The 22,870-nt window shown below is 43.5% G+C and overlaps 2 protein-coding genes across 2 annotated transcripts; both read left to right on the top strand.

The window, feature by feature from the left end:
• Positions 1-17,486: 17,486 nt before the first annotated feature.
• On the top strand, positions 17,487-18,981 carry LOC121992058 (caskin-1-like). Its single transcript, XM_042546190.1, has one exon. The coding sequence runs from the start codon at positions 17,642-17,644 to the stop codon at positions 18,812-18,814; it is 1,173 nt and encodes a 390-aa protein (XP_042402124.1). The 5' UTR covers positions 17,487-17,641; the 3' UTR covers positions 18,815-18,981.
• A 1,250-nt stretch (positions 18,982-20,231) lies between these two features.
• LOC121989960 (F-box protein PP2-B11-like) lies at positions 20,232-21,912 on the top strand. The gene is made up of 3 exons (XM_042544254.1): positions 20,232-20,636; positions 20,900-21,018; positions 21,259-21,912. The coding sequence occupies exons 1-3, from the start codon at positions 20,241-20,243 to the stop codon at positions 21,863-21,865; spliced, it is 1,122 nt and encodes a 373-aa protein (XP_042400188.1). The 5' UTR covers positions 20,232-20,240; the 3' UTR covers positions 21,866-21,912.
• The last annotated feature ends 958 nt before the right edge of the window (positions 21,913-22,870 follow it).

Here is a 22,870-nt window from a genome sequence, read left to right as displayed (position 1 = left end):
TCATACCTTTCTTAGTGACTTTCCATCTTCTCTTATTTAATGATATTGATTATCTATATTTATCATGAATTTTGTGTATTAAATGACAGATGGAGTGTTCTCCTTTGTTTTCACTTCCTCAAGACCTTTAGTTTTCTCCTTTATTACTTCGCATGACTGATGCAAGTGTCATATCCGATCGGGTGGGTGGTCCGCTCAGATTGATTTCCCGCTGATCAGGCAACATCATTCCGATCGGCTGATGTAGTCACTCTTGGTCGGATTAGTCTTGCTTGAACCTTGGTGTTGACTGCTTTGACTTTGACTTACACTGTGGTTATTGACCTATGTCACATAAGCTTTTATCATCGCATCACAAGCCTTCCCCTCAAGTCTAGTTGAAGGAGACAGAAAGTTCGATTGATTAGACAGTTGTTACCTTAGGTGATATCCATGCCCGATCGGATTGTGTGCGGTCCATTAACTTCTGAGCGACCCTTGAACCAACGCCACTCGACTTTACTTTTCCTTTGCCAATCGCAAAGATTGTGTGTCGATCGGAAAGATGGTCAGCGATACTTCATAAAATTTTCGTCCTTAACCGTATCCCTTCGGGCGAGCGTGATTTTGGTTGACGTCATTCGAATTTCTCAAACTCCGCGTAAATCCTCGAAGATTATGGTTGAGCGCGTGACCACACCTTTTTAATTAAGGGCTTTAAATGCTGTCTGTTGACTGAAGGACATGTGTCCTATACTGTCGTCGCATGCCGGATGTGACAAGCAGACATCCGCCAGATGATGTGGTGTGTACTATTTTCAAATTCAATGGTTGGATTTGTTTCTAGATTTGTGTACCCTGGATTGGACGGTTGCCGTCGATCGGCCGCAAGCTTTATAAGCCTCGCGTGTGCCGTCCTCGTCTATTTTGCTCTTTGGTCTTTAGATTTTGCCGTTGTGTGCTCTTCTCCTGCGATTTTGTCGCTGCGCTCTCTGCTCTGGCGATCTTTCCCCTTTCTTGTAAGTCTTCCTTCTCATTTGGATCGTTTGGTTGTTTCGTAGCGTTTTCAATCGAACTTGTTATGTTCTTGTCGATCTTTATTTCCGATGGCGAGTTCCTCTCAACTTCCTGTCCCTATTCCTGCCCTTTGGTACATCTCCGTCAAATCTAGATTCGACAGGGGTGACGCAGAGAGCCTAAACTCTGTTTACGAAATTCCTTCGGGCTATAAAATTGTCCTTCCTTCTTCGTTCGATCGGGCCCATGAGCCCTCCTGGCTTTGTATGTTTTTTTAGGGACTAATTTACCGTTGGTCTACGGTCCCTGTCTACCCCTTCTTTTCTGCCGTTTGCAAATACTTTCGTATTTCTCTCCACCAGCTAGTGCCGAACTTTTTTCGGTTGCTGTGCGACGTTGTAGTCCTTTTTCGTCTGCACGACATTCCTTTGTCTGCCCGACTTTTTCACTACTTCTATTATCCAAAACTATCCAAGTCAGGGATCTTCATATTCCAAGCTCGAGTGGGCTCGGTCTTTTTCAATAAGATGTTGTCCTCCAATAAACATTGGAAGGACTACTATGTGTTTGTCAAATTCCCCGATCGGGCTGATTTCCCGACCGGCTGGAAGCTAGAAATTTGAATCCACCGTCGCTCGGTAGGTACAGGAGCCGATTAGACTACCTTCAGGCAGCTTCCAGCTTGGCTGGTCAGAAGTATGATATCCACAAGGTGGCAAAAGGCAAATACGCTCGCCCCCAGCGTCTCCGCCAACCCGTCCTAGGGCCAACACGGAGGAGGTAAATCACAGGCGGCTACTAGCCTTTGGAATAGTGACTAACATATAAGGGAGGCATTTACCTCGATTTTGTCGAGATTCGAACCCCAGATCTCATGGTGGCAACACCTCATGTGCTAGCTACTAGACCGTCCCGAGTGTACTAGAAGTATGATATCCACAAGCTATTGTTGGAGGGCACCCTCTACGTATTTGGCTTGAGCTCGATCCGCACAAGGTTTTCGTTCAGCCTAGGTATGCTCCTTAGTCTAACTTTTGAATCTAACTGATTTCTCTTTTTCTTTTGTAGCTCAAGTCATGTTGCACGCACGTCTGGCCGACAAAGCCAAACTCGCAAATGCAGAGATCAATGCTGTGGTCGCGGCTGAGTTGGAGAGCCACGGCTTGCAGTCGGTCGACTCTCATGAGGATTCGCTCAGAGAGAGCACAGGAGCCCTAGCTCAAGGGAGCGATGGAGTAGCCAGCCGTACGGTTGGAGGTGAAGCGATTGTCCCAGTGAATCCCCCGCCTGAGCGTCTTCCGGTAATTATAGTCGCAGAGGCCTCGGAATCAGCTTCTTCCGGGGAGCGTCGCGTGGAGATTGCTGCCCGATCTACTACCTCCGCTACACAGACTCCAACCAGGACCAGTCCACGTCTTTCATCGAAGCGGGGTGAAACCTCCACCCCTGCACTTGAGCAAGCGACGGTCGTCCCACATACTTCGCTTTCATCCGATCAGACGCTGTCTTTGTCTGGACTGCCGCAAGGAACAATCTGTGCGCCGCCGGTTGCTTTCATACTGCCTCCACCACCGAAGACTCAGAAGTCTAGCATCCCGTCAACGTCAACGTCTTGATTGGCTGGCAGAGCAAACTCAATCCCATCTGCCCTGACTGGCCAGCGTCACATAACGGCGGTCATTCACTTGCCCACGGACGAGTGGCACGACTCTGACAACGCTGAATCCCGAGCCTCGGAGTACCAAATAATCATCCAGGGATCGTTAGCACAGATATGGGCCGACGTCCAAGCCCGTGCGGCGGTCATACCTCCACGTGTGCTTGTCGACGCCATACCCAAATGTCTACTGGGGTAAGTATTTTGCAAGTTACATTTTGTCGCCGCTCGACCCTAAAAAATTTCTCATTTCCTCGCAGCATTGGGTAGAGAGTTTGGTCATGTGCCAAAGACTCACATTTTTGGAGCAGGAAGTCAAGCAACTGCGAGTCTTGAGCGGCCAATCATCTGCTTCCTAGGCGCAGCTGGAGCAGATGAGTGCTGAGATGCCTCAACTAAGAGCCGATCTGAATAAGAGCCCCGAGCAGTTGGAGGCAGAGAAGAGCAAAGGCGTCGAGCAGGTTGATCAATTGACTCGACTTGTTAAATAGGCCAGCTCCTTCGAGTCCAAGCTCAATTTGGCCAACATCAGAAAGCTCCGGACCGTCGAGGACTTAGAGATCAAAAATAAGGAGTATCGGGTGTTGGCCCAAAACCTAAAGGAGGTGGAGGCCACATTGAAGGCCGAGCGGGATGGGCGATCGGCCGACCAGACCGCAGCGAAGACCTAGCTCACTGAAAAAGATGAAGAGCTGACCAAGTTGAAAGAAGAGCTGAAAGCTTCCTGAGTGGCCTTAGAGACTTACCAGGGAGTCAAGTCGAGCAGGTTTGACCTCATGAAGCAGGCTTACATCCGCTCAAACGCTTTTAACGATAAGGTCGCCGATTGGGCACTCCATCTATTCGACCGTGCTATCGATAGATCAACTGAAGGAAGGCGACCACCTCCCCACCGCTTTGACAAGCAAGATCATTAGCTGGGACAAGCTGACTGAGTCATTGTTCGATGATGTTTTAGATTATCTTGAGTGAACTTGCTCGTTTGAGTTTTACTTCTATATTTTTGAAGTATCAATGAATGATAGTCCGTCTGGCGAACCATTATTTTTCTCTGTCTCTTTCTGGCCGTTCCACATTTTTGATTTGTATTTAGATTAGATGTCATGCAAATCGAAGATGTCATGCAAACCGAAGTGTGGCCTCGTGTTCTTCCGATATGTTTTCTTAGTCGATCGATCTTTTTCGATTTAAAGGTCGACGTTCGACCATTTTCATGGCGTAAACGTGGGTTTATGGTCGCCGCTCGATCGTCGGTGAATACAGGGGTTTAAGGTCGTCGTTCGACCACTGGTGAAAACATAGGTTTAAGGTCACCACTCGACCGTTGGTAAAGACATGGGTTTAAGGTCGCCGCTCGACCGCTGATGAAGACATGAGTTTAAGGTCGTCGCTCGACCGTCGATAAAAACATGGGTTTAAGGTCGCCGCTCGACCGTCGGTGAAGACATGAGTTTAAGGTCGTCGCTCGACCGTCGGTGAAGATATGAGTTTATAATCGCCGCTCGACTAATGATTCTGGAATGCTTGCGATTTTATTCATATTTGTTCTGCATTAGGAAGAAAGGCACACATATACAGGTAAATATAATTATTCACACCTCTTACCCGACCCTATAGGGTTGGAGGTGGTTCGCACTCCACGATCGCTCGAGCCATCTTTCGTCTTCGTCTTCCAAATAATATGCTCTTGAGTGGAGTTTCTGCACAACCTTATAGGGTCTCACCCATGGAGCTTCGAGTTTGGTGACGTCGCCAACCAACTTTATCTTCTTCCACACAAGATCGTCGACTTGGAAGGATTGCGGGATAATCCTCCGGTTGTAGTTCTGTTTCATTCACTGTCAGTATGCCATCAACCGAACGGCAGCCTTGTCCCATGCTTCGTCGGCCAAGTCTAGCTCCATCAGTCTCCGCTTGTCATTCTCCTCATCATAGTGTTGCACCCAATTGGATTCCACTCCGACTTCCATCGGGACTAGTGCTTCACCGCCGTACACCAGATGGAATGGTGTTGCGTTGGTCGCCACCTTTGGGGCCATGCACAGGGCCTATAGGACGCTAGGGAGTTCGTCGACCCAGCTGCCTCCTGCGTGGTCGAGATGAGCTCACAATCATTTGAGAATCTCCCGATTGGTGACTTCCACTTGGCCATTGCTTTAGGGATAAGCCACCGAGGTGAAGGCCTGCTGGATACCATAGCCTTCACACCATTCTTTGAGCCTCCGATCGACGAATTACCTCTCGTTGTCTGAGACAAGCCGTCGGGGGATGCCGAACCGGTATAAGATATTTTGTCAGACGAACTTGATGACCATCTATTTACTTATCTTTGCCAATAGTTCGACCTCCATCCATTTTGAAAAGTAGTCCACAGCGACGAGCAGGAACCTTCGCTGACCGATTGTCATGGGAAACGGTCTCACGATGTCCATGCCCCATTGGTCGAACGGGCAAGACACTGTGGATGTTTCCATCTTCTCGATTGGTGGATGTGAGATGTTATGATACCTTTGGCAGGACAGACAGGTAGTTACTATCCGAGCGGCATCCTTTTGGAGAGTTGGCCAAAATTATCCGCTCAGGAGGATCTTTCGAGCTAGCGAACGACCGCACGGATGACTTCTGCAGGAGCCTTGGTACACTTCCTGTAGGATATACTCTGCGTCCTCTGGTCCAATGCACTTAAGTAAATGTATGGAGAAGACTCTTTTATACCGTTAATCTCCAACCAAGGTGAACCGTCCGACTCTTTTTTTTAATAGTCGCGTTACCTCTTGGTCGACCGGCGTGCTACCCGATCGGAGGAATTCGATCAGTGGCGTTCTTCAGTCGCTCGAGCAGACCACTCCCTCCATTCGGTCGATGTGCGCAACCAGCGAGACCTATTCGATCGGCTAGCTTATCACGGGGGTGATAATGAACTAGCTAACTTAGCCGGCTCATCTGTCGCTTGATTGTCCGATCGAGGGATCTTCTGTATAGTGACTTCTTGAAAATTTGCCTTTAGCTTCTCAAAGACTTCTAAACTTGAGTCGGGATCTGCTAATCTTGAATATCCTTGATAATTGTTGGGCGACCAATTAAGAATCTGAGTGAATGAGGACTTTTGTGGCCCCGACATGCCGCGCTGCCTGTAAGTCGGCTATCAAAACTTCATTCACAGCTTCGTTGTTGGTGGCCCGATAATCCAATCGAACGGAAAGTTGTATCCGATCTTCTTGTGGTGAAATGAGCAGAATGTCAGTCCCGCTGTCTTATCGAGTAGATGAACCATCAACATATATTCTCCAAGTTGCTGTCGGCTTAGCGTTCTGGACCTTTGTAACAAAATCAGCCAAGACTTGAGCTTTGATTGTCGTTCGGGGTTAATATTGGATATCAAATTCACTTAGTTCGGTTGTCCATTTGATTAGGCGCTCGGGCGTTTCTAGGTTGAGGACTTTTCCCAGGATATTGTTGGTCATGACAATGATCGGGTGAGCAAGAAAGTATGGATGGAGTCTCCGAGCGCCAAGTACTAGAGCATAAGCTAACTTTTTCAGACTAGTATAACGAGATTCAACATCTTTTAATATATGGTTTAAAAAATACACAGGCTGTTGTTTATGTCCGTTCTACTTTACCAATGTCGATCCGACCGCATGCTCGGTGGATGACAAATAGATCCAAAAAGATTCTCCGGTGTTCAGCTTAGCTAGCACAAGCAAGGAATTAAGATATTCATTGAGTTCTTCCAAAGTCAAATCGCATTCTACGTCCCATTGGAATCTTGTAGCTCGACGCAGTATTTTGAAGAATGGCAGACTCTGATCAGACGTCTTAGAGATGAACTTTGAAAGCGCGGTGATCCGTCCCGTCAGCCATTGGGCTTCCTTCAAATTGCGAGGCGAAGGTGTATCTTGTAGGGCTTTTACTTGGATTTGCCTCAATCCCCTGCTTAGTCACGATATATCCGAGAAAACGACCGCTCGCGTTGAACAAACACTTGCTGGGATTCAACTTTATTCTATAGGTTCTCAAAGTTTGGCACTAGGGGTGTCAATTCGGGTGGGTCGGGTCGGGTTGGGTCGGGTTGAGTTTTTTTTTTTTAAAACCCAACCCGAACCCGACCCGAACTCGAGTTCAACCCAAAACACCTCAACCCGAACTCGAACCCGACCAACCCGATCAACCCGAACCCGACTCATATAACCCGAAAATCCGATTAAAAATGATTTTTTTGGGTTATTTTTCCTATAATTCTTCACTTTTATCTTAATACTCCATCATTATCATACAAACATGATATTAATATACATAAAAACATCTAAATTTTTAAAATAAAATTTGATTTAACCCAAAAAAATTCACAAAACCCTATATTTAAGTCAACCCGGGTCAACCCGAACCCAACCCGACCCAACCCGAAATTTTTTTACTCTCCAACCCTCCAACCCGAACCCAACTCGAACATGAAAATGCCCAACCCGAACCTAATTTTTTTTGGGTCGACTCGGGTTGGGTCGTCGGGTCGGGTTCATTTTTGACACCCCTATTTGGCACGTCTCCTCAACGTCTACACAGAGGTCGGCCGTTCGGAGGGATTTTATTAGTATGTCATCGAGACCTCCATGTTTCGACTGATCTCCTTACGGAACACTTTTTTCATCAGCCTTTGGTAGATTGCTCCGGTATTCTTCAGTCCGAATGACATGACGTTGTAGCAATAGGTGTAGGGGATCGATGGCCGGCTAGAAGGGGGGTTGGATAGCTAGGTCATCTCCAAATCGATTTCTTCTCTATAAGGTTAGTGCGCAAGCGGAATGTACTAAAACTAAAACAATAAAAGCAAAGTAAGAATACAAACGTTAACACAATTCCTTTATGTGGTTCGGAGATTGCTTGCTCTTATTTCACGGCGTGTCCTTCAGGTGGATGAACCCTTGATCCTTCGGTGGATCAATCCCCGGCAATCTCCGGCTAGAGCTTACTCCTTCTCGGTGGAGTGCAACTTCTCACAAATCACTCTTCTTCTTTTACAAGATTGAGATTAAGAATAGGAAGAAGGGTATGACTTGGAAGCTTTGGGCAATGACTTATGAGTTATTCAACAAGCATGAGTAACCTCTTTCATGCCACAAAGCTTCCTATAAATAAGAGGAGAGAGTTGATCATCATATCAACTCAACCTCGACATCAGTCGACTGGTCCATGCACCAGTCGACTGATGTAGTTGTTAGACACAGCCAACGGCTCTCTGCAGAAGTCATCTTCTGCCAACGACCATATACTAGTCAACTGGTCATGGGACCAGTGACTGGTCCCCTTAGCCGAAGAGCACAGAAGCATTTTGTGCTTTTTGTGAAATTTAACCAGTCGATTGGTCAATTACATTCTCACACACTCATCCTTTCCGGAGTCGCCTTTGAAGTCCTCTTTCTCGGCCTTTGTCCCTCAGATGCACTCGAACTCGCGGCTCCTCTCCGTATCATCCTTCACATTGCCTTAACATCTACTTCCCTCGGCTCCACTCCATTGCTTCTCGTCCGGCGGTCCCTCGGATGTCTTCCATACCATCCTTCACCGACTCAAGAATCTGAGCCCTTGGATGAGCTTTCCAATCTTGGTCGCACCAAGTTTCTCATGTGTTTCACCAAATCCTGCAAGACTCAGACACATATAAAAGTCTAATTTAAACTCTTTGACACACACATCAAAATCATGATCATACTGATCAAATTTGGGTCGATTGTACCAACAATCTCTCCTTTTTTGATGTGTGCCAATATGTTTAAGTTAGGCACAAATAATAACTTTGAAAATTACAAGTAATATGTAAACATGAAGCATAAAATCAAACTCCCCCTAAATATATGCTCTCTTCCTTAATTTTCAAGTTTTGTACACAAGTATGGAAATAAAGGTTTCTAACTTAAACCTACCCATTTCTCCCTCTTTGACACCATATAAAAAAGATTGTACCAGACAATCATACACTATATGGCATCAAGTATGACCAAATTTTGACCAAAAATTTGATTTCAGAAAACAATAGTATGCTGGAAAGTTGGTACCAGTCGAGTGGCAACTGTACCAGTCGACTGGTACACACTGAAGCTGAATTTCAACCTTTTGAAGTTAATTTCAGAAACTCATAAAATTTTTTAGAAAATTCAAAAAGTTATGAAATTTTGACAACATATTTCTTGAAATATCTTTTAACTAGGAAAAATATGTTTTCATGAAAAGTCAAAGTATTTTTGAAATTTTGACCAAATCTCAAAAATCACAAAACATGCAAGTTATGTATCAATTTTAACTCCAGTTTTGCAATCATATGTTTCAAAATAACTATTCACTGTAAATAAAACATAGAATTATTTTCAAAACATTTAAAATGTCCAACTATGATCTATGGACAAGATGTCCATTAATTAAATATTTACTTTCCCCATAGTTGGTCTATGATTACTAAGAATTGATACATTTCATAACTCATCAAAATGTCATAAGCATAAGTGAATTATTTATATCATCCTATTATCTCACATCTATGTTTTAGAAAAATAATGAAAGTCATTGTGAGAGGAAATAAGGTAACCTCTACTTAGCCTTCTTTATCATGAATTTCTATCAATGCTAAGTGCTTTCCCTTAAGGTCTCAAATCAACCATTTTTCAAAGTTTTGAATTATGGTTTCAATGGTTGACTAACCCAAAATCCTCTAACCCTTGAGGATTGACTTTGACACCCAATAAAAATTCTTTCTAATTGGGTTAACCAAATATTTCTTGGAGATCCATTTTCTATCTATAGTTTTGATTTTTGATTGCCCCATAGCAAGTAGACAATGATAGGTCTTTTCATTGTTGGGTTCATTGTATCCTAATCCATTTTTTTAGAACTTGCCCTTTGGTTCCCAATAATCATATTTAGGGTTTTAGAGCCAATTTCAAATTTTCTAATGATATTGGTAAGGTATTCTACCTTTTCCCTTAAGGTTTTATTTTCTTCTAATAAATATAAATCATTTGAGGTTTTATTTTCTTCTAATAAACATAAATCATTTGAATTTAAAGAAGAAACATGCATATCATTGTCCTTAGAACACATGAATTCTAATTTTTCTTCAAGCATGCAAATATTATGTTTCAAAGACTTATTTTTCCTTTTAACCTTAAACAAATCATCATTTGTACTTGTAATAATTTTAATTAAAGCATGTGAAGGAAGATTATGTACCTCACTTACCGAGAAGTCCGAATCCGAAGTTTGACCTCCCCCTTCACTTGAGCTCCCTACTTCATCTTTACTTGAGCTCCTTCCTTCTTCTTGTTCGGATGAGATCGAGGCAATGTCATCAATTCCCATTAGAGCGAAATGGGACATATGGTGCTCTTCTTCCTCCGATGAAGATGGATCATCTCATGTCGCCTTTAGATTTTTTATTTTCTTCCCCTTTTCTTTTGTCTTTTTCTCCTCCTTCTTTCCTTCCTTCTTCTTCAAGAGAGGACAATCATCCATCATGTGTCCTTCTCCTTGACAATTATAGCAAATGACCTTCCTATTTCTATTCTTGCCCCTTGAACTTCTCCTAGCATGTGATTTGTTAGTAGAAAAAGATTTAAATGTTTTTCTCATCTTCCTTACCATATATGTCTCTTGATCGCTATCCATTGAGGCACTTGACTCATCAAAATCAGAAGATGATGGAGATGGAGCTTTCTTCTTCTTCCCCTTTCCTTTGTTTGCCCCAAGGGCTACTCCTCTTGATCTTTCTCCATCTAGCCCTTCAACTCGTGTCTCATGAAGCTCCATCGTTAAAAAGAATTCATCTAGAGAGCTCTTCTCTAGGTCTTTTGAAATGTAGAACAAGTCTACAATTGAGCTCCATATTGAGGTTCTTGGGAAAGCATTGATGGCTTTCATTATGATGTCTCGGTTGTAAGTGTCTCACCTACACTTGTTAGTCCATTTAAAATTTCCTTAATTCTTGAATGTAAAATTGATATCGTTTCTCCTTTTTCAAGCTTAGATATTTGTGAGTTGAGTTCGAAGGAGGTCTTTTCTTGCTAATTTCGCTTCCGATATCCTTTCATGAAGCTCCACTAGCTTTTCCCACAAATCTTTGGCGCTTGTGTAGTTTTCAATCCTAGTCACCTCTTGTTGGGGAAGAACACTTAGGAGGTGATGCATTGCTCTTGAGTTTGCTACATACTCTTCCCTTTGCTTTTTGCTCCATCTTACTTTCTCAATTAACTTATTATCTTGGTCCCTAGGCATCTCAAAACTATTTTCTATAATTAGCATTATATCGAAATCGGTTTCGAAGAATACCTCTATCTTCTTCCACCAAGAGAAGTCTCATTCAAATTTGGGTGGATGGATGCTTGAGCTGACCATTTTGATAAGTGCTCTTCTCGGCGATTAATCCATTGAAGGGGCGTCCTTTCTCTGATACCACTTGTAGGGGATCGGTGATCGACTAGAAGGGGGGGTTGGATAGCTAGGTCACCCCCAAATCGATTTCTTCTCTACAAGGTTAGTGCGCAAGCGGAATGTACTAAAACTAAAACAATGAAAACAATGCAAGAATACAAACGCTAACACAATTCCTGTACGTTGTTCGGAGATTGCTTGTTCCTACTCCACGGCGTGTCCTTGAGGTGGATGAATCCTTGATCTTTCGGTAGATCAATCCCCGACAATCTCCGACTAGAGCTTACTCCTTCTCGGTGGAGTACAACCTCTCACAAATCACTCTTCTTCTTTTACAAGATGGATATTAAGAATAGGAAGAAGGGTATGGCTTGGAAGCTTTGGGCAATGACTTAGGAGTTATTCAACAAGCATGAGTAACATCCTTCATGCCCCAATATTTCCTCTAAATAAGAGGAGAGAGAGTTGATCATCATATCAACTCAACCTTGACATCAGTCGATTGGTCCATGCACCAGTCGACTGATGTAGCTGTTAGACACAGCCAACAACTCTTTGCAGAAGTCATCTTCTACCAACGGCATATACCAGTTGACTGGTCATGGGACCAGTCGATTAGTCCCCTTAGCCGAAGAGCATAGAAGCATTCTGTGCTTTCTGTGAAATTTGACTAGTCGACTGGTCCTATGACCAGTCGACCGGTCCATTACATTCTCACACACTCATCCTTTCCAGAGTCGCTTTTGAAGTCCTCTTCCTCGGCCTTTGTCCCTCAGATGCACCCGAGCCCGCGACTCCTCTCCGTGTCATTCTTCACGTTACCTTGAAGTCCACTTCCCTCGACTCCACTTCATTGCTTCTCGTCCGACGGTCCCTCAGATGTCTTCCATACCATCCTTTACCGATTCAAGGATCTGAGCCCTTGGATGAGCTTTCCAATCTTGATCGCACCAAGTTCCTCATGTGTTTCACCAAGTCGTGCAAGACTCAAACACATATCAAACATATATGAAAGTCTAACTTAAACTCTTTGACACACACATCAAAACCATGATCATACCGATCAAACTTGGGTCGATTACACCAACAATAAGTTCCGTCAGTCATGATGAAACTGACATTTTCTTAATCTTCTCGGGCAAGCAGCACTTGGTGGTAGCCTTGGTTTGCATCGAACATACATATTAATTTGTAACCCGCTGTGGAGTCCATCATTTGGTCTATCCGAGGTAACGGATAGAAGTCCTTCGGACATGCCTTATTTAAGTTACGGAAGTCGATGTAGATCTGCCATTTATTACCTGGCTTGGACACTAGTACCACGTTAGCGAACCAACTTGGGAATTGGACTTCCTGTATATGGTTGATCCCTAGTAATTTTTCTATCTCCACCCGGATGATCAAAATCTACTCTGGGTTGAAGTCTCTCTTCTTTTGTTTAATTGGTCAGGAGTCTGGTCGGACATGTAGCTCGTGTTGAGCCATGCTCGAAGAAATGCTAGACAATTCGTCCGTCGACCAGGCGAACATGTCATAGTTTCGTCTGTGGCAGGCGACCAACTCTGTTTTTTTCTCGCTCTCTAGATCGACAACGATAAAGGTTGTCGCCTCCGATCGGTTTGGATGGATCTGGACCTCCTCCTTCTCATTGTAGACCAGAGCAGGAGGCTTCTCCATGATAGCGCTCACCTCCAAGCACGGTGTCTTCCGAGCGGCTCGTGCTTCTGTTCTGACCATCTCGACGTAGCAACGCCGAGCGGCCAATTGATCGCCTCTGACCTCGCCCACTTCGTCCCCTATCGGGAACTTGATCTTCTGCAGAAAGTGGATACCACCGTTCGGAACTCATTCAGCGTCGGGCGGCCCAGAATAACATTGTATGCTGACGGCGCATCCACCATGATGAAATTGGTCCGAGTGAGACGACCAAACGCAGTTGGCCGATCGGCAACACTGCGTTGCCAGTGAACTCGTAGAGTGGAGTCTTCACGGGCAGTAAATTGCCTCGGTCGATTTGCAGCTGATCGAACGCCTTCTTGAATATAATATTCACCGAGTTTTCTGTGTCAACAAAGGTACGGTGAATGACATAATTAGCTATTACCACTCGGATAATCAGGGTGTCGTCATGGGGGATCTCTACCCCCTCCAAATCCTTCGGGCTGAAGCTGATCTCAGGTCCTTCGGCTTTCTCCTTATTGCAGCCGATCGCGTGAATTTCAAGTCGTTGAGCGTGCAACTTTCTTGCTCGATTGGAATCACCGTCGGTCGGTCCCTCGGCGATCATTCCTATCCCACCTCGAGCAGCGCTGCTCCAATTTTCTTCCTCTCGAGCTGAGGGTTGTCTCCGTTCGACCTGCTCCCGAACAGGACTTGGATTGTTCCGTTGTTGTGATTGATTGTGGCATGGTTCGACCTCTGTCCTTTCGCATTCCCTTCGCTCAGTTGATCGACACCTATATCTCCAATCGGGTGACGGTGACTTATGATACTGCTTTCTTGGGGCCGGTATGTTAGTCAGGTAGCAGTCCTGGGTATTTTGAGTCGTCGACTGATGGAAAGAGAAACATCGACGTTCATATTTTGCCCTTGGAGGCTTTTGGGCGTCCGACTCCAATGTGTTGTACGACATGCGTCCTAGGCTCGTGTTATAATTGAGTTTCTCCCGATCGGGGTCCTTTAGGAGGCTGATGGTTGCTCGGTTGACGCCACTTGGATGCCACCGCTAGTTTGGCGGGTGCCTCTTTTTTCCTGGCCGTCTGGGTTTCTTTTACATTGATGTATTCATTGGCCCTTTTTTTTTGTAGATGGCCAAAGTCCTTTGGCAATTTCTGGATGAGTGACCAGAAGAATTCTCCCTCAGTGAGCCCTTGAGTGAAAGTGTTTACCAATACGTCCGAGGAGACCGCCGGGATGTCCATCGCCACCTGATTGAAGCATTGGAGATATGCCCTTAAGGCCTCTCGGAGCCCTTGCTTCAGTGAGAATAGATTTACGCTCATTTTCTCGAGGCGGCGACTGCTAGGAAACTAATGTAGGAAGGCCGCTCGGGAGTCTTTGAAGCTGTGGATCGAGCCGCTCGGCAAACGCTTGAACCAGCATTGTGCCGATCCAGCTAACGTGGTAAGGAAGACTTGACATTTTACTCCGTTCGTGTATTGGTGTAGCGTGGCCGCGTTATCAAACTTGGCTAAATGGTCATCGGGGTCGGTCGTTCCATCATATTCCCCGATCGTCAGTGGGGTGTAATGTTTCGGTAGAGGGTCATTTAGAATCCCCTCTGTAAATTGTTTATTGATTCGTTCAGGCGAGTCGTCTTCCCTGGGGTTTTTTTTTCTTGTGTTTCGAACGGGTGCCTCGTTAGTGGATGATCCCCGATCTTTATCCGCGCGACCCCTCTCGTTGGAGCCCATAACAGGGCCTGCGCATTAGGGGCTTCCCTATAGGTGTCGATCGACATCTTGTTCAGTTCCTGAGCGGAGTGTTGTTCAGCCTGCCATCCCACTATTGAGGCTGTAGGTTCTTGCATTTGACCAGCTCTTGTTGTTGTTGTTCTACTATCTTTACCGTCCGGGTTTGTATCGACGCGTCGAGCTCCTCTTGCGTCAGCGTTATCATCGTGAATCGTTCAACGTCTTCCATCTTCTCGTTCGAATGCAGACTATGTTCCCATAGACAGCGCCAAAATGATCCTGTTTGAAGGCGCGAAGCTGCAAAGCCGGGGAGGTGGCAGTTCCGCTAATGGTATGAAGACCTCGCTCCTCTCTGCAAAACAAAACCAAAACCAAGAAAGGAGCACCTAGCATTGACCATTCGACGTTCAAGTCAGAAACAGAAGAAGGAAAATGGAAAATGATAGTGACGAAGATTCCTATTTTTCTTCCATTTTTTTTTCATACCTGACATACCCTTTTATACCTTTTTTAGTGACCTTCCATCTTCCTCTATTTAATGATATTGATTATCTACAGAAGACATCTTTGTCTTGGCTTCTGTATATTAAATGATAGATGGAGTGTTCTCCTTTGCTTTCACTTTCTCTTTTATTAGTTCGCATGACTGATGTCGGTGCCATATCCGATGGGCCGGGTGATCCGCTCAGATTGATTTCCTGTCGACCGGATAATATCATTTTGATCGGCCGATTTAGTCACTCCTGCTCGGATTAGCCTTGTTTGAATCCTGATGTTGATTGTTTTAACTTTGACCTATACTGTGATTATTGATTTATGTCACGTACATTCTTATCACCGCATCAGCCAATAAGAGACATTAACTTCGGCATGCAACACAGAGCCAAGTCATATAGTAATAAAAACACATTTATTGATGGAATGAGCTATCACAGAGCCCGGATCTTCTGCGATTCAAGGAATGACCCCTAAATATGTATTGGTGAAATACATGATCCTCACTTATAAAATAGAAGAGGATCATTCATTTTCATCGATGCATATTTAGGGACTATACCTGTACCGTTTTTTACTGTCGAAAAGATGGAACAGATACTGGTTACGAGTTAGTACAAATTGTTTATCTATAAAATTGTTACTTTATAATTTCATTTAGTGAGTTTGTCTTATGTAGTTTTTATAAAATAAATCAAAGTAAAGAAAAATAATAAGTTGCATCAATGGAAGGAATGTTAAATAAATAAAATAGTAAGACCTAATCACAGCGAATTAAAATGTATTCAACCCATACTTTTTTAAAATATTTATTTTTGGGAAATTAATATTTATCAGTATGGATAGCGAGGTGTTCATTTAATGTGAAGAAGAGAGATCATGTAGATGTTGATAGTCCCCAATACCGTTGTCACTTTCAACAGTCGCATACTATTTATTTATTCAACGACGTATTAGACCCAATGAATGAAGCCTTCTGTCGGCCATTGTAGTCAAACCAATTCCTATTAAATCCGATCCAAATTGATTGAGCAAAACCCATTTTAGAGAGGCAGCACTACAGGACGAGTCCCGAAGGTGTTTTCCAGTAGAGAGATTTATATAAGGCATTCCTAGAACAAATCCCTGAATCAGTAGAGAAGTAGCTGTTGATTGCTGGACTCATAATTCCGAGTCAACAACGTGAATCCAAAAGAGTGGGAGACCAACAAATTCATAAAGCTCTGAGCTCTGCATCCTCCCCTTTTGATTCTCCCCTTCAATAATCTTTGTCCGCACTGCATATTTTTTTTTAAAATTATGTCAATAAAATTAGAAAGAAAAATTTTTAAATTGAAATTTTTTTTTAGAGATGCATGGAGTGTGCGGAGAGCATATCCTCTGGTCCGTAAATTGCGGACCAGGGGATGATCGACTACATGAGGACTTTTGATTTGGATGGACCTCATTTTTAAGTAGGTGGGATCCAAACAAATCAAAGGTCCTCATCAGTGACCATCCCTTGGTCTGTAATTTGCAGACCAGAGGATCCCTATTGGGAGTGTGGTGTAAAATCCTTAGCGTGTCATTTTTCTTATGCCAACACTATAACACAATCTCTAAATTTAAAAATCTCTAAATTTTAAAAGTAAAACTTTATTAGTATAATTAAAAACTTTAATAAAAAGAAAGAAAATTACACAAGCATTGGTAGGATCGATCCTCTCCATCTCCTACTCCCTCTCCTAAACTACTAATTATTAATATGACATGAGCATCCTATCCTATGATATAGCCGAATACCATAGCCGAGTTGGTATTCGATGATAGAGTTATTTCAGTCTAATGATATTTCTAAGAGTTTATTCCTTAAAATTTAAATATTTTTTTACTAGGAGACTGTTCCGTACCTGATTTATTTTATTACATTCGTAATGTGGCCGACGATAAAACTTTTGGTGAACGAAATCATTTTTCCTACTTCATTAATATAATATGAGTCTCTTAGAAAACCCCATCCCCAAGTGGAACAAATCAGCCCCTTCAGACACGCCCTAATTCATGCTTATCATTTTCTACAGCACGCTAACTATTAGTTTTCCCATTTATTTATTTATTTTTATGAATTAATTTTCACGAGTCAACTGCCACTCCCATTTCATTACTAATATGGCGCCCAACCACCACGGTACGCGCTGTGCGCCCTGTTAACTGAGGTGGGGCAGCACGTGGGATGCCCATGCCACACGGACGCGCCTGGCCCACTTTCATTTCTAAAGTTTGATTGAAAAAAAAAAAAAGAAATTATTTATATTTTCAAAAAAAAATCGTTATAATTTTTATTTTTAAAATTATTATTATTACTATTATTATTACTATTAAATTCATTCAATTTTATCTAAAATTAACTTTAATATTATAAAAAAAATACTCCAATATTAATTCAGATCAAAACCATTATAAATGTAAAATTAGTACTCGACGGCTAACCTTGCCATCGACCGCACCGCGTGCCACGCGTCGGCTTGATGTTCCGTCCCCCAATTTGATCTGACTGCTGCATAGGTTTTTACACATTGGTAAACCCACCAATCATCCTCCGCTCTTACGTATATATTCGCACACAGCAGAGCGTACCGGAGAAGCTGGGTAGACGAGAAGCGGTAGAGTAGAATTGATACTGATGGATGCCGCCAGCGCCGATTCCTCCCTTTCCTTGGTGGTTGACAATGTCGCCGTCGTTTCCTCCGCCTCCGACGACGCTCGGCCGCCGTCCCCGGCCACTTCGCCCGGCGCTGGCAGCCGCGTCAAGCTAATGGTTAGTTACGGCGGCCTCATCCAGCCCCGCCCTCACGACAACACCCGCCTCGCCTACGTTGGCGGAGAAACCAAGATCCTGGCGCTCGACCGATCCGCCCGCCTTCTCGCCCTCCTCGCCAAGCTCGCCGCCATCGCTCCCACGGCTCCTGACCCAGTTTGCATCAAGTACCAGATCCCTGGCGAGGACCTCGACGCCCTCGTCTCCGTCACCGACGACGACGACCTCGAGCACATGATGATCGAGTACGATCGCATCCTCCGCGCCGCCTCTTCCACCTCGCCCAGAACTTCCGCTCGTCTCCGCCTGTTCCTCTTCCCCGTCGGGCCCCCTCCTCCGCCCCCTTCGGCCGCCTTGCTGGACGCCTCTAATACCGTTCCCGTTCGTCCTCCTTCCAGGCAGCCCTCGCCGAGCCCCGACTTTCTCTTCGGCTTCGATGACGGCTTCGTTCCTCCCCCCGCCGTGAAGGTCGCTGTAGATCCGCCGCCGACGACGATCGTGCTGGAGGACCAACCCACCGAGGCGCCGGCGAAGTCAGATCCGGACAAGGACGAACCAAACCTCCGGATCAAGGTAAGCGCGGAACCAGTCGCCACCGCACAAGCGGTGGTCACTGTGGCGGAGACCGAACGCCACGTGTACCCCAAGAACCTCCCCCCTCTCATCCCGCGGAACACAAGCCAAGACGCCCTGCCCCTGGTTCATCCCTCCGACTTCCGAGTCCCATCGCCGCCGCATTGGCCGGATACGGTCGGCAGATTCCCATCGTTGTCACCCGGCATCGACCAAACGGGGTACCTGCTCCAGGCCACGCCGGGGATGTACCCCGGATTCTTCCCCGCGCCGCCCAGGATGACTGCGAACGCAGTCGGAGGAGGTGCGGAGGCGTATGCCGGAGGAGGAAAACTGGCGTACGATAGCGCAGGGCGTTTGGTATACTGTACGCCAGTGGTGCCATCGTATCGGACCGTCACGAGCGTCGCGCTTAAACCGGTTGAGTCCACCGTAACGGCTTCCAGACCGCCACAAATTGCCTAAGCTACTCAATAACGGACAGAGAGTGTTATTTTATTTTATTTCATTTTATTTGTGTGTGTGATTTTACGGATTACAATGTCATTTTTCATGGTAATTTGGGATGTAGTTACTAAATATGAATATTGTTGGAACTTGATGTGGAAGATTCGAGTAGTTTTGATTTGTCATTTCCTCTAAATTATGAAAAAAGTTTCATTGATGTTCTAGATTACATAAACATCGAGACACTTTCTTTCATTTACTAAGCTTAGCTAAAATTGGACGAAATCAACATTTTCTTCCTAAGTTTATCCTTCGTTACTACCACAAGTAACAATGACCTCTAAGTCTCTTTTTTCCAATGATCTTGTCGACCACCACAATTGTTATGAGTCATGACTCTTTGTTTTTTCTCTCACAAGCTACCAAATTCATTCCCCTTCTCTTTTCTAGAATCCTTATCTTTAGAGAGCTTTCACCTCTGATATTAGCCCTCCTTCCAAGTAAATTAAGTATACAAGCAAGTATACACGGAGTTCAAACTCGAGACCTTAGAATTTTTTTAAATTCTTTACTCGAATCTTTTATATGTTAGAGTTGTTTTGGAGTATTAGAATATCTTCCTTGCAAACTCAATTACTTATAACATGCAACATAATTTTTAAATGGTCAAAAGAAGCACATTCCTAATTTTTTAATACTCAAAATATGTTTTTGATTATGACTTTATAATTATTTTAGCGCTTTATCCTTAGAAAGTCTAATTTTTATTTCCAATCTCTACTCTTCCTACATAAATGCCCGCATGGAGTCCTATTATTTCCTTTGTCATCGTGAAGATTCAATCGTGTCGATATTGAATCGAGCCACTAATTATCATATATAGTACAAGAAATATCATGATCGATCCACATGCACCCACGAATTAAAATGAGTGAATGTGAAGACTTAAAAAGCCCTAATATCTTCTAGAAATATAAATAGTAGGTCAAAGATTAATAATAATTATTTTAAATTAATACAAAATTTTTCATATAATAATATTTAACACTACAATTACAATCATATCATAATTCACATTATTCTAACCATATTTAGTAATATTTTTCATAAGATTTTATAGATAATTAAATTAACTATGATTTGTATATCCAAATAAAACTTGATTCTTCACCTTTTAAAATATTGATTGCCATCAATATTTTATTGTATTATTTTATTATCTTTCATATTTATTATACTTTATTATGAATTAAATTCTCGATTTCTTATGGCACTGAATCAGATTCCTGTTCAACCACTCCATTTGCCTCGTTTGATCGAATTAAATTAACAAATAGTTTTGAAATTGTGTTCGTGTGCAATATCTTGTTATTTGCATGTAACTAAGGTGCCGCATAACATTAATATGTGGGCGAAGACTATGTACTTAGAAAGATGAATTTATATGCGGCGTTTCGCTCTCAAGTTTAATTCGTGTGGACCGGTTATAAAGGAGGGGGTGGGTTTTGTTGCTCCTTCTCCGAGACGAGGGCCGCCGGCGTCGAAGTGCGATCGAGCGAGCGATCTCGACATGGGCGATCCGGGAATGGAGGAGGTGCTTCCCCAAGGCTGCATCGCCCACGCCCTCTCCTTCACGTCGCCCCGCGACGCCTGCCGCGCCTCCACCGTCTCCACCACTTTGCTATCCGCGGCGGCTTCGGACGCCGTCTGGGACCGCTTTCTCCCCGCCGATCTGCAGTCCGTCCTCGCACGCGCCGACCGCCCCGTCGACTGCTGCTCCAAGAGGGATCTCTTCTTCCGGCTCTGCGACGAGCCGGTGCTCGTGGACGGCGGCAAGATGGTTAGACGCGTCCCTTTTGCTCCTCCTCCGCGCATTTTTCTAGGGTTTTCTTTCTCGCCATTGTTCGAATCCTTAGCGAAAAATCTCCGATCAAATCAAACAGAATAATCAAAAAAGTTTTTAAAAAAATAAATGTACCGACGATGCGGATTTCTCGGTGCTTCTTACTACGAATCTTGTAGACAAATTGGGCGATTCGCGTAGGAAGCATCATGAATGCGGTCCGCTTCCCGATTGCTAATTTGTTTGATTTTTTTTTCCAGACTTTCTCACTGGATAGATCGAGCGGAGCAAAATGTTACACGCTTTCAGCCAGAGCGTTGTCGATTCAGCGGGGAGATACAGAGCACTGCTGGCGCTGGGTTTCACAATCTGATTCCAGGTAGAATCGTCCTCCGAAATCTCTTCCATTTGATATTTTACACAAATCTCAATATGGATCATGCTTGTTCTTGTTTTCATCAGTTCACATCATGGCTGAGTGATGATCATATTGATATATTGCTGAATGACTTTCTTGAACTAAATAGTGATACCTACAAAATAATAGTAATAATAAAATGCTTCCTAAATCTAGTTCTAAGTTTTTGAAACTGATATTAGTTTACTGATCTTCTTCAAGGTTCTTAGAGGTTGCTGAACTAATCAATGTGTGCTGGTTGGAGGTTCAAGGAAAGATCCATAGTAAAAGCCTTTCTTCAAAAACAACATATGCCGCCTATCTGATCTTCAAACTCTCCGATCACTCTTACGGTCTGGGTCATCCACTTCAGGAGGCATCGGTGAAGATCGGAACACAGTCGTCTACTACTGGAATTTGCTTGCAGCTCAGTGACATGTATGCTCATTTGCGCGCTCGGAGACATAGGGTGGCGCAGTTCGGGCAGGGTTTATGTTCGCGGCAACGACTATTGACCATCGAAGAAACTCAAGAGGCAGAAGAGGAAGTCGAGGGAGTCGGTGGGCGTGTTCCACGGCCGAGGGATGATGGATGGATGGAAATCGAATTAGGGGAGTTCTATAACGACAGGGAAGAGGGTGAGGATGGGGAGGTGCACATTCATTTGTTAGAAGTGAAAGGAGGGCATTGGAAGAATGGTCTAATAATTGAAGGGATTCAAATAAGGCCTAAGAGGTCTACTACTAGGACCAAAGGTTTGTCGAACTTAACCGTTTACGATCGATCAAGCTCTACTACTAGGCCGAGGCCGGTTGCATTTCTACACTAATAATAGATTTTATGCATTGCAAGTATAACCTATTCAAAATTATATATTTAAAATATAATTTTGTGTCACAATCCATGCGTTTGTCTATATTTTTTCATACAAAACATGATTCAACAATACGAATTATTAATAAGAAATAGTGACGCGAAAAATTAACAGACAGCTTCATAGCAGACAATTATATATTGCTCAAAAATATATTTTTTTTAATTTGGTAAATGTTAAAATAAGTTAAAAATAATACAATATCCTTTTTGAGATATGTGGAAATCTAATGGATATAATTGTGTCAGCAAATTTATTATTTAGCGTATAATTTTAATTATAAAAAATATTAAATTATATATTATAACATTTTAACAATTTATTTATTAGACAAACTATTTGATGTGGTGGAATTTCAATAGACTTTTGAGTTTTCAATATTGAATGTTTTCTTGAGGTGCTATGCTAGAGGCCAAGGGCATCGAGTGTTGGAGTGTCCACGTTATCAAGTAACAATGAGGTTGCGGTTTTGAATGATTTTTAAACCAACTCTTGAACAACGGTGTCCTCCGTCGTCCAACTAAAGAGTGTGCTGGCCATTCGAGCTAAGTCTCTTATTTTCTTCCCGCCTTCTTGTTTTCTTCCCGCGGTACGTCCTATAACATCACCTCTTGTAACTCAGTTTTCATTCTTTCATTAAAATAATAAATTTAGTTAATTTCATTTACTAGTCCTGAGATAACTGATTCGTTCTTATAAAATTTTTCCTCTGACCGTCAAGATCAATCGAGAAGCACACGCGGTATGTAGTTCAGAAGCCCAACATCTTTTGATTGTATATTTCATTTGGAGATTTTTTTTTTTTTTTACAAATATGTCATAATTGAGAATCGAATCGTGGGTGCCTAGGTGGCAATCTGGATATCTTACCATAATACTATAACCCCGGGACTTTATTCTTTCATAGGTCTTTATGTACTTGAACAATCTATCACTATTGATCTCATACACTGCCTCCAA

Source organism: Zingiber officinale, chromosome 6B (genome assembly GCF_018446385.1).
Source record: "Zingiber officinale cultivar Zhangliang chromosome 6B, Zo_v1.1, whole genome shotgun sequence".
Lineage (NCBI taxonomy): Eukaryota > Viridiplantae > Streptophyta > Magnoliopsida > Zingiberales > Zingiberaceae > Zingiber > Zingiber officinale.
The sequence above is the reverse complement of the archived record's forward strand: the minus strand, read 5'-3'. Positions and strand labels throughout refer to the sequence as shown.

Coding starts and splice junctions, on each gene's coding strand:
- LOC121992058 (XM_042546190.1), top strand. CDS start 17,642: ATGGATGCCGCCAGCGCCGATTCCTCCCTTTCCTTGGTGGTTGACAAT.
- LOC121989960 (XM_042544254.1), top strand. CDS start 20,241: ATGCGGCGTTTCGCTCTCAAGTTTAATTCGTGTGGACCGGTTATAAAG. Junction 20,637..20,899: donor TCGTGGACGGCGGCAAGATG/GTTAGACGCGTC, acceptor TTTTTTTTCCAG/ACTTTCTCACTGGATAGATC. Junction 21,019..21,258: donor GTTTCACAATCTGATTCCAG/GTAGAATCGTCC, acceptor ATCTTCTTCAAG/GTTCTTAGAGGTTGCTGAAC.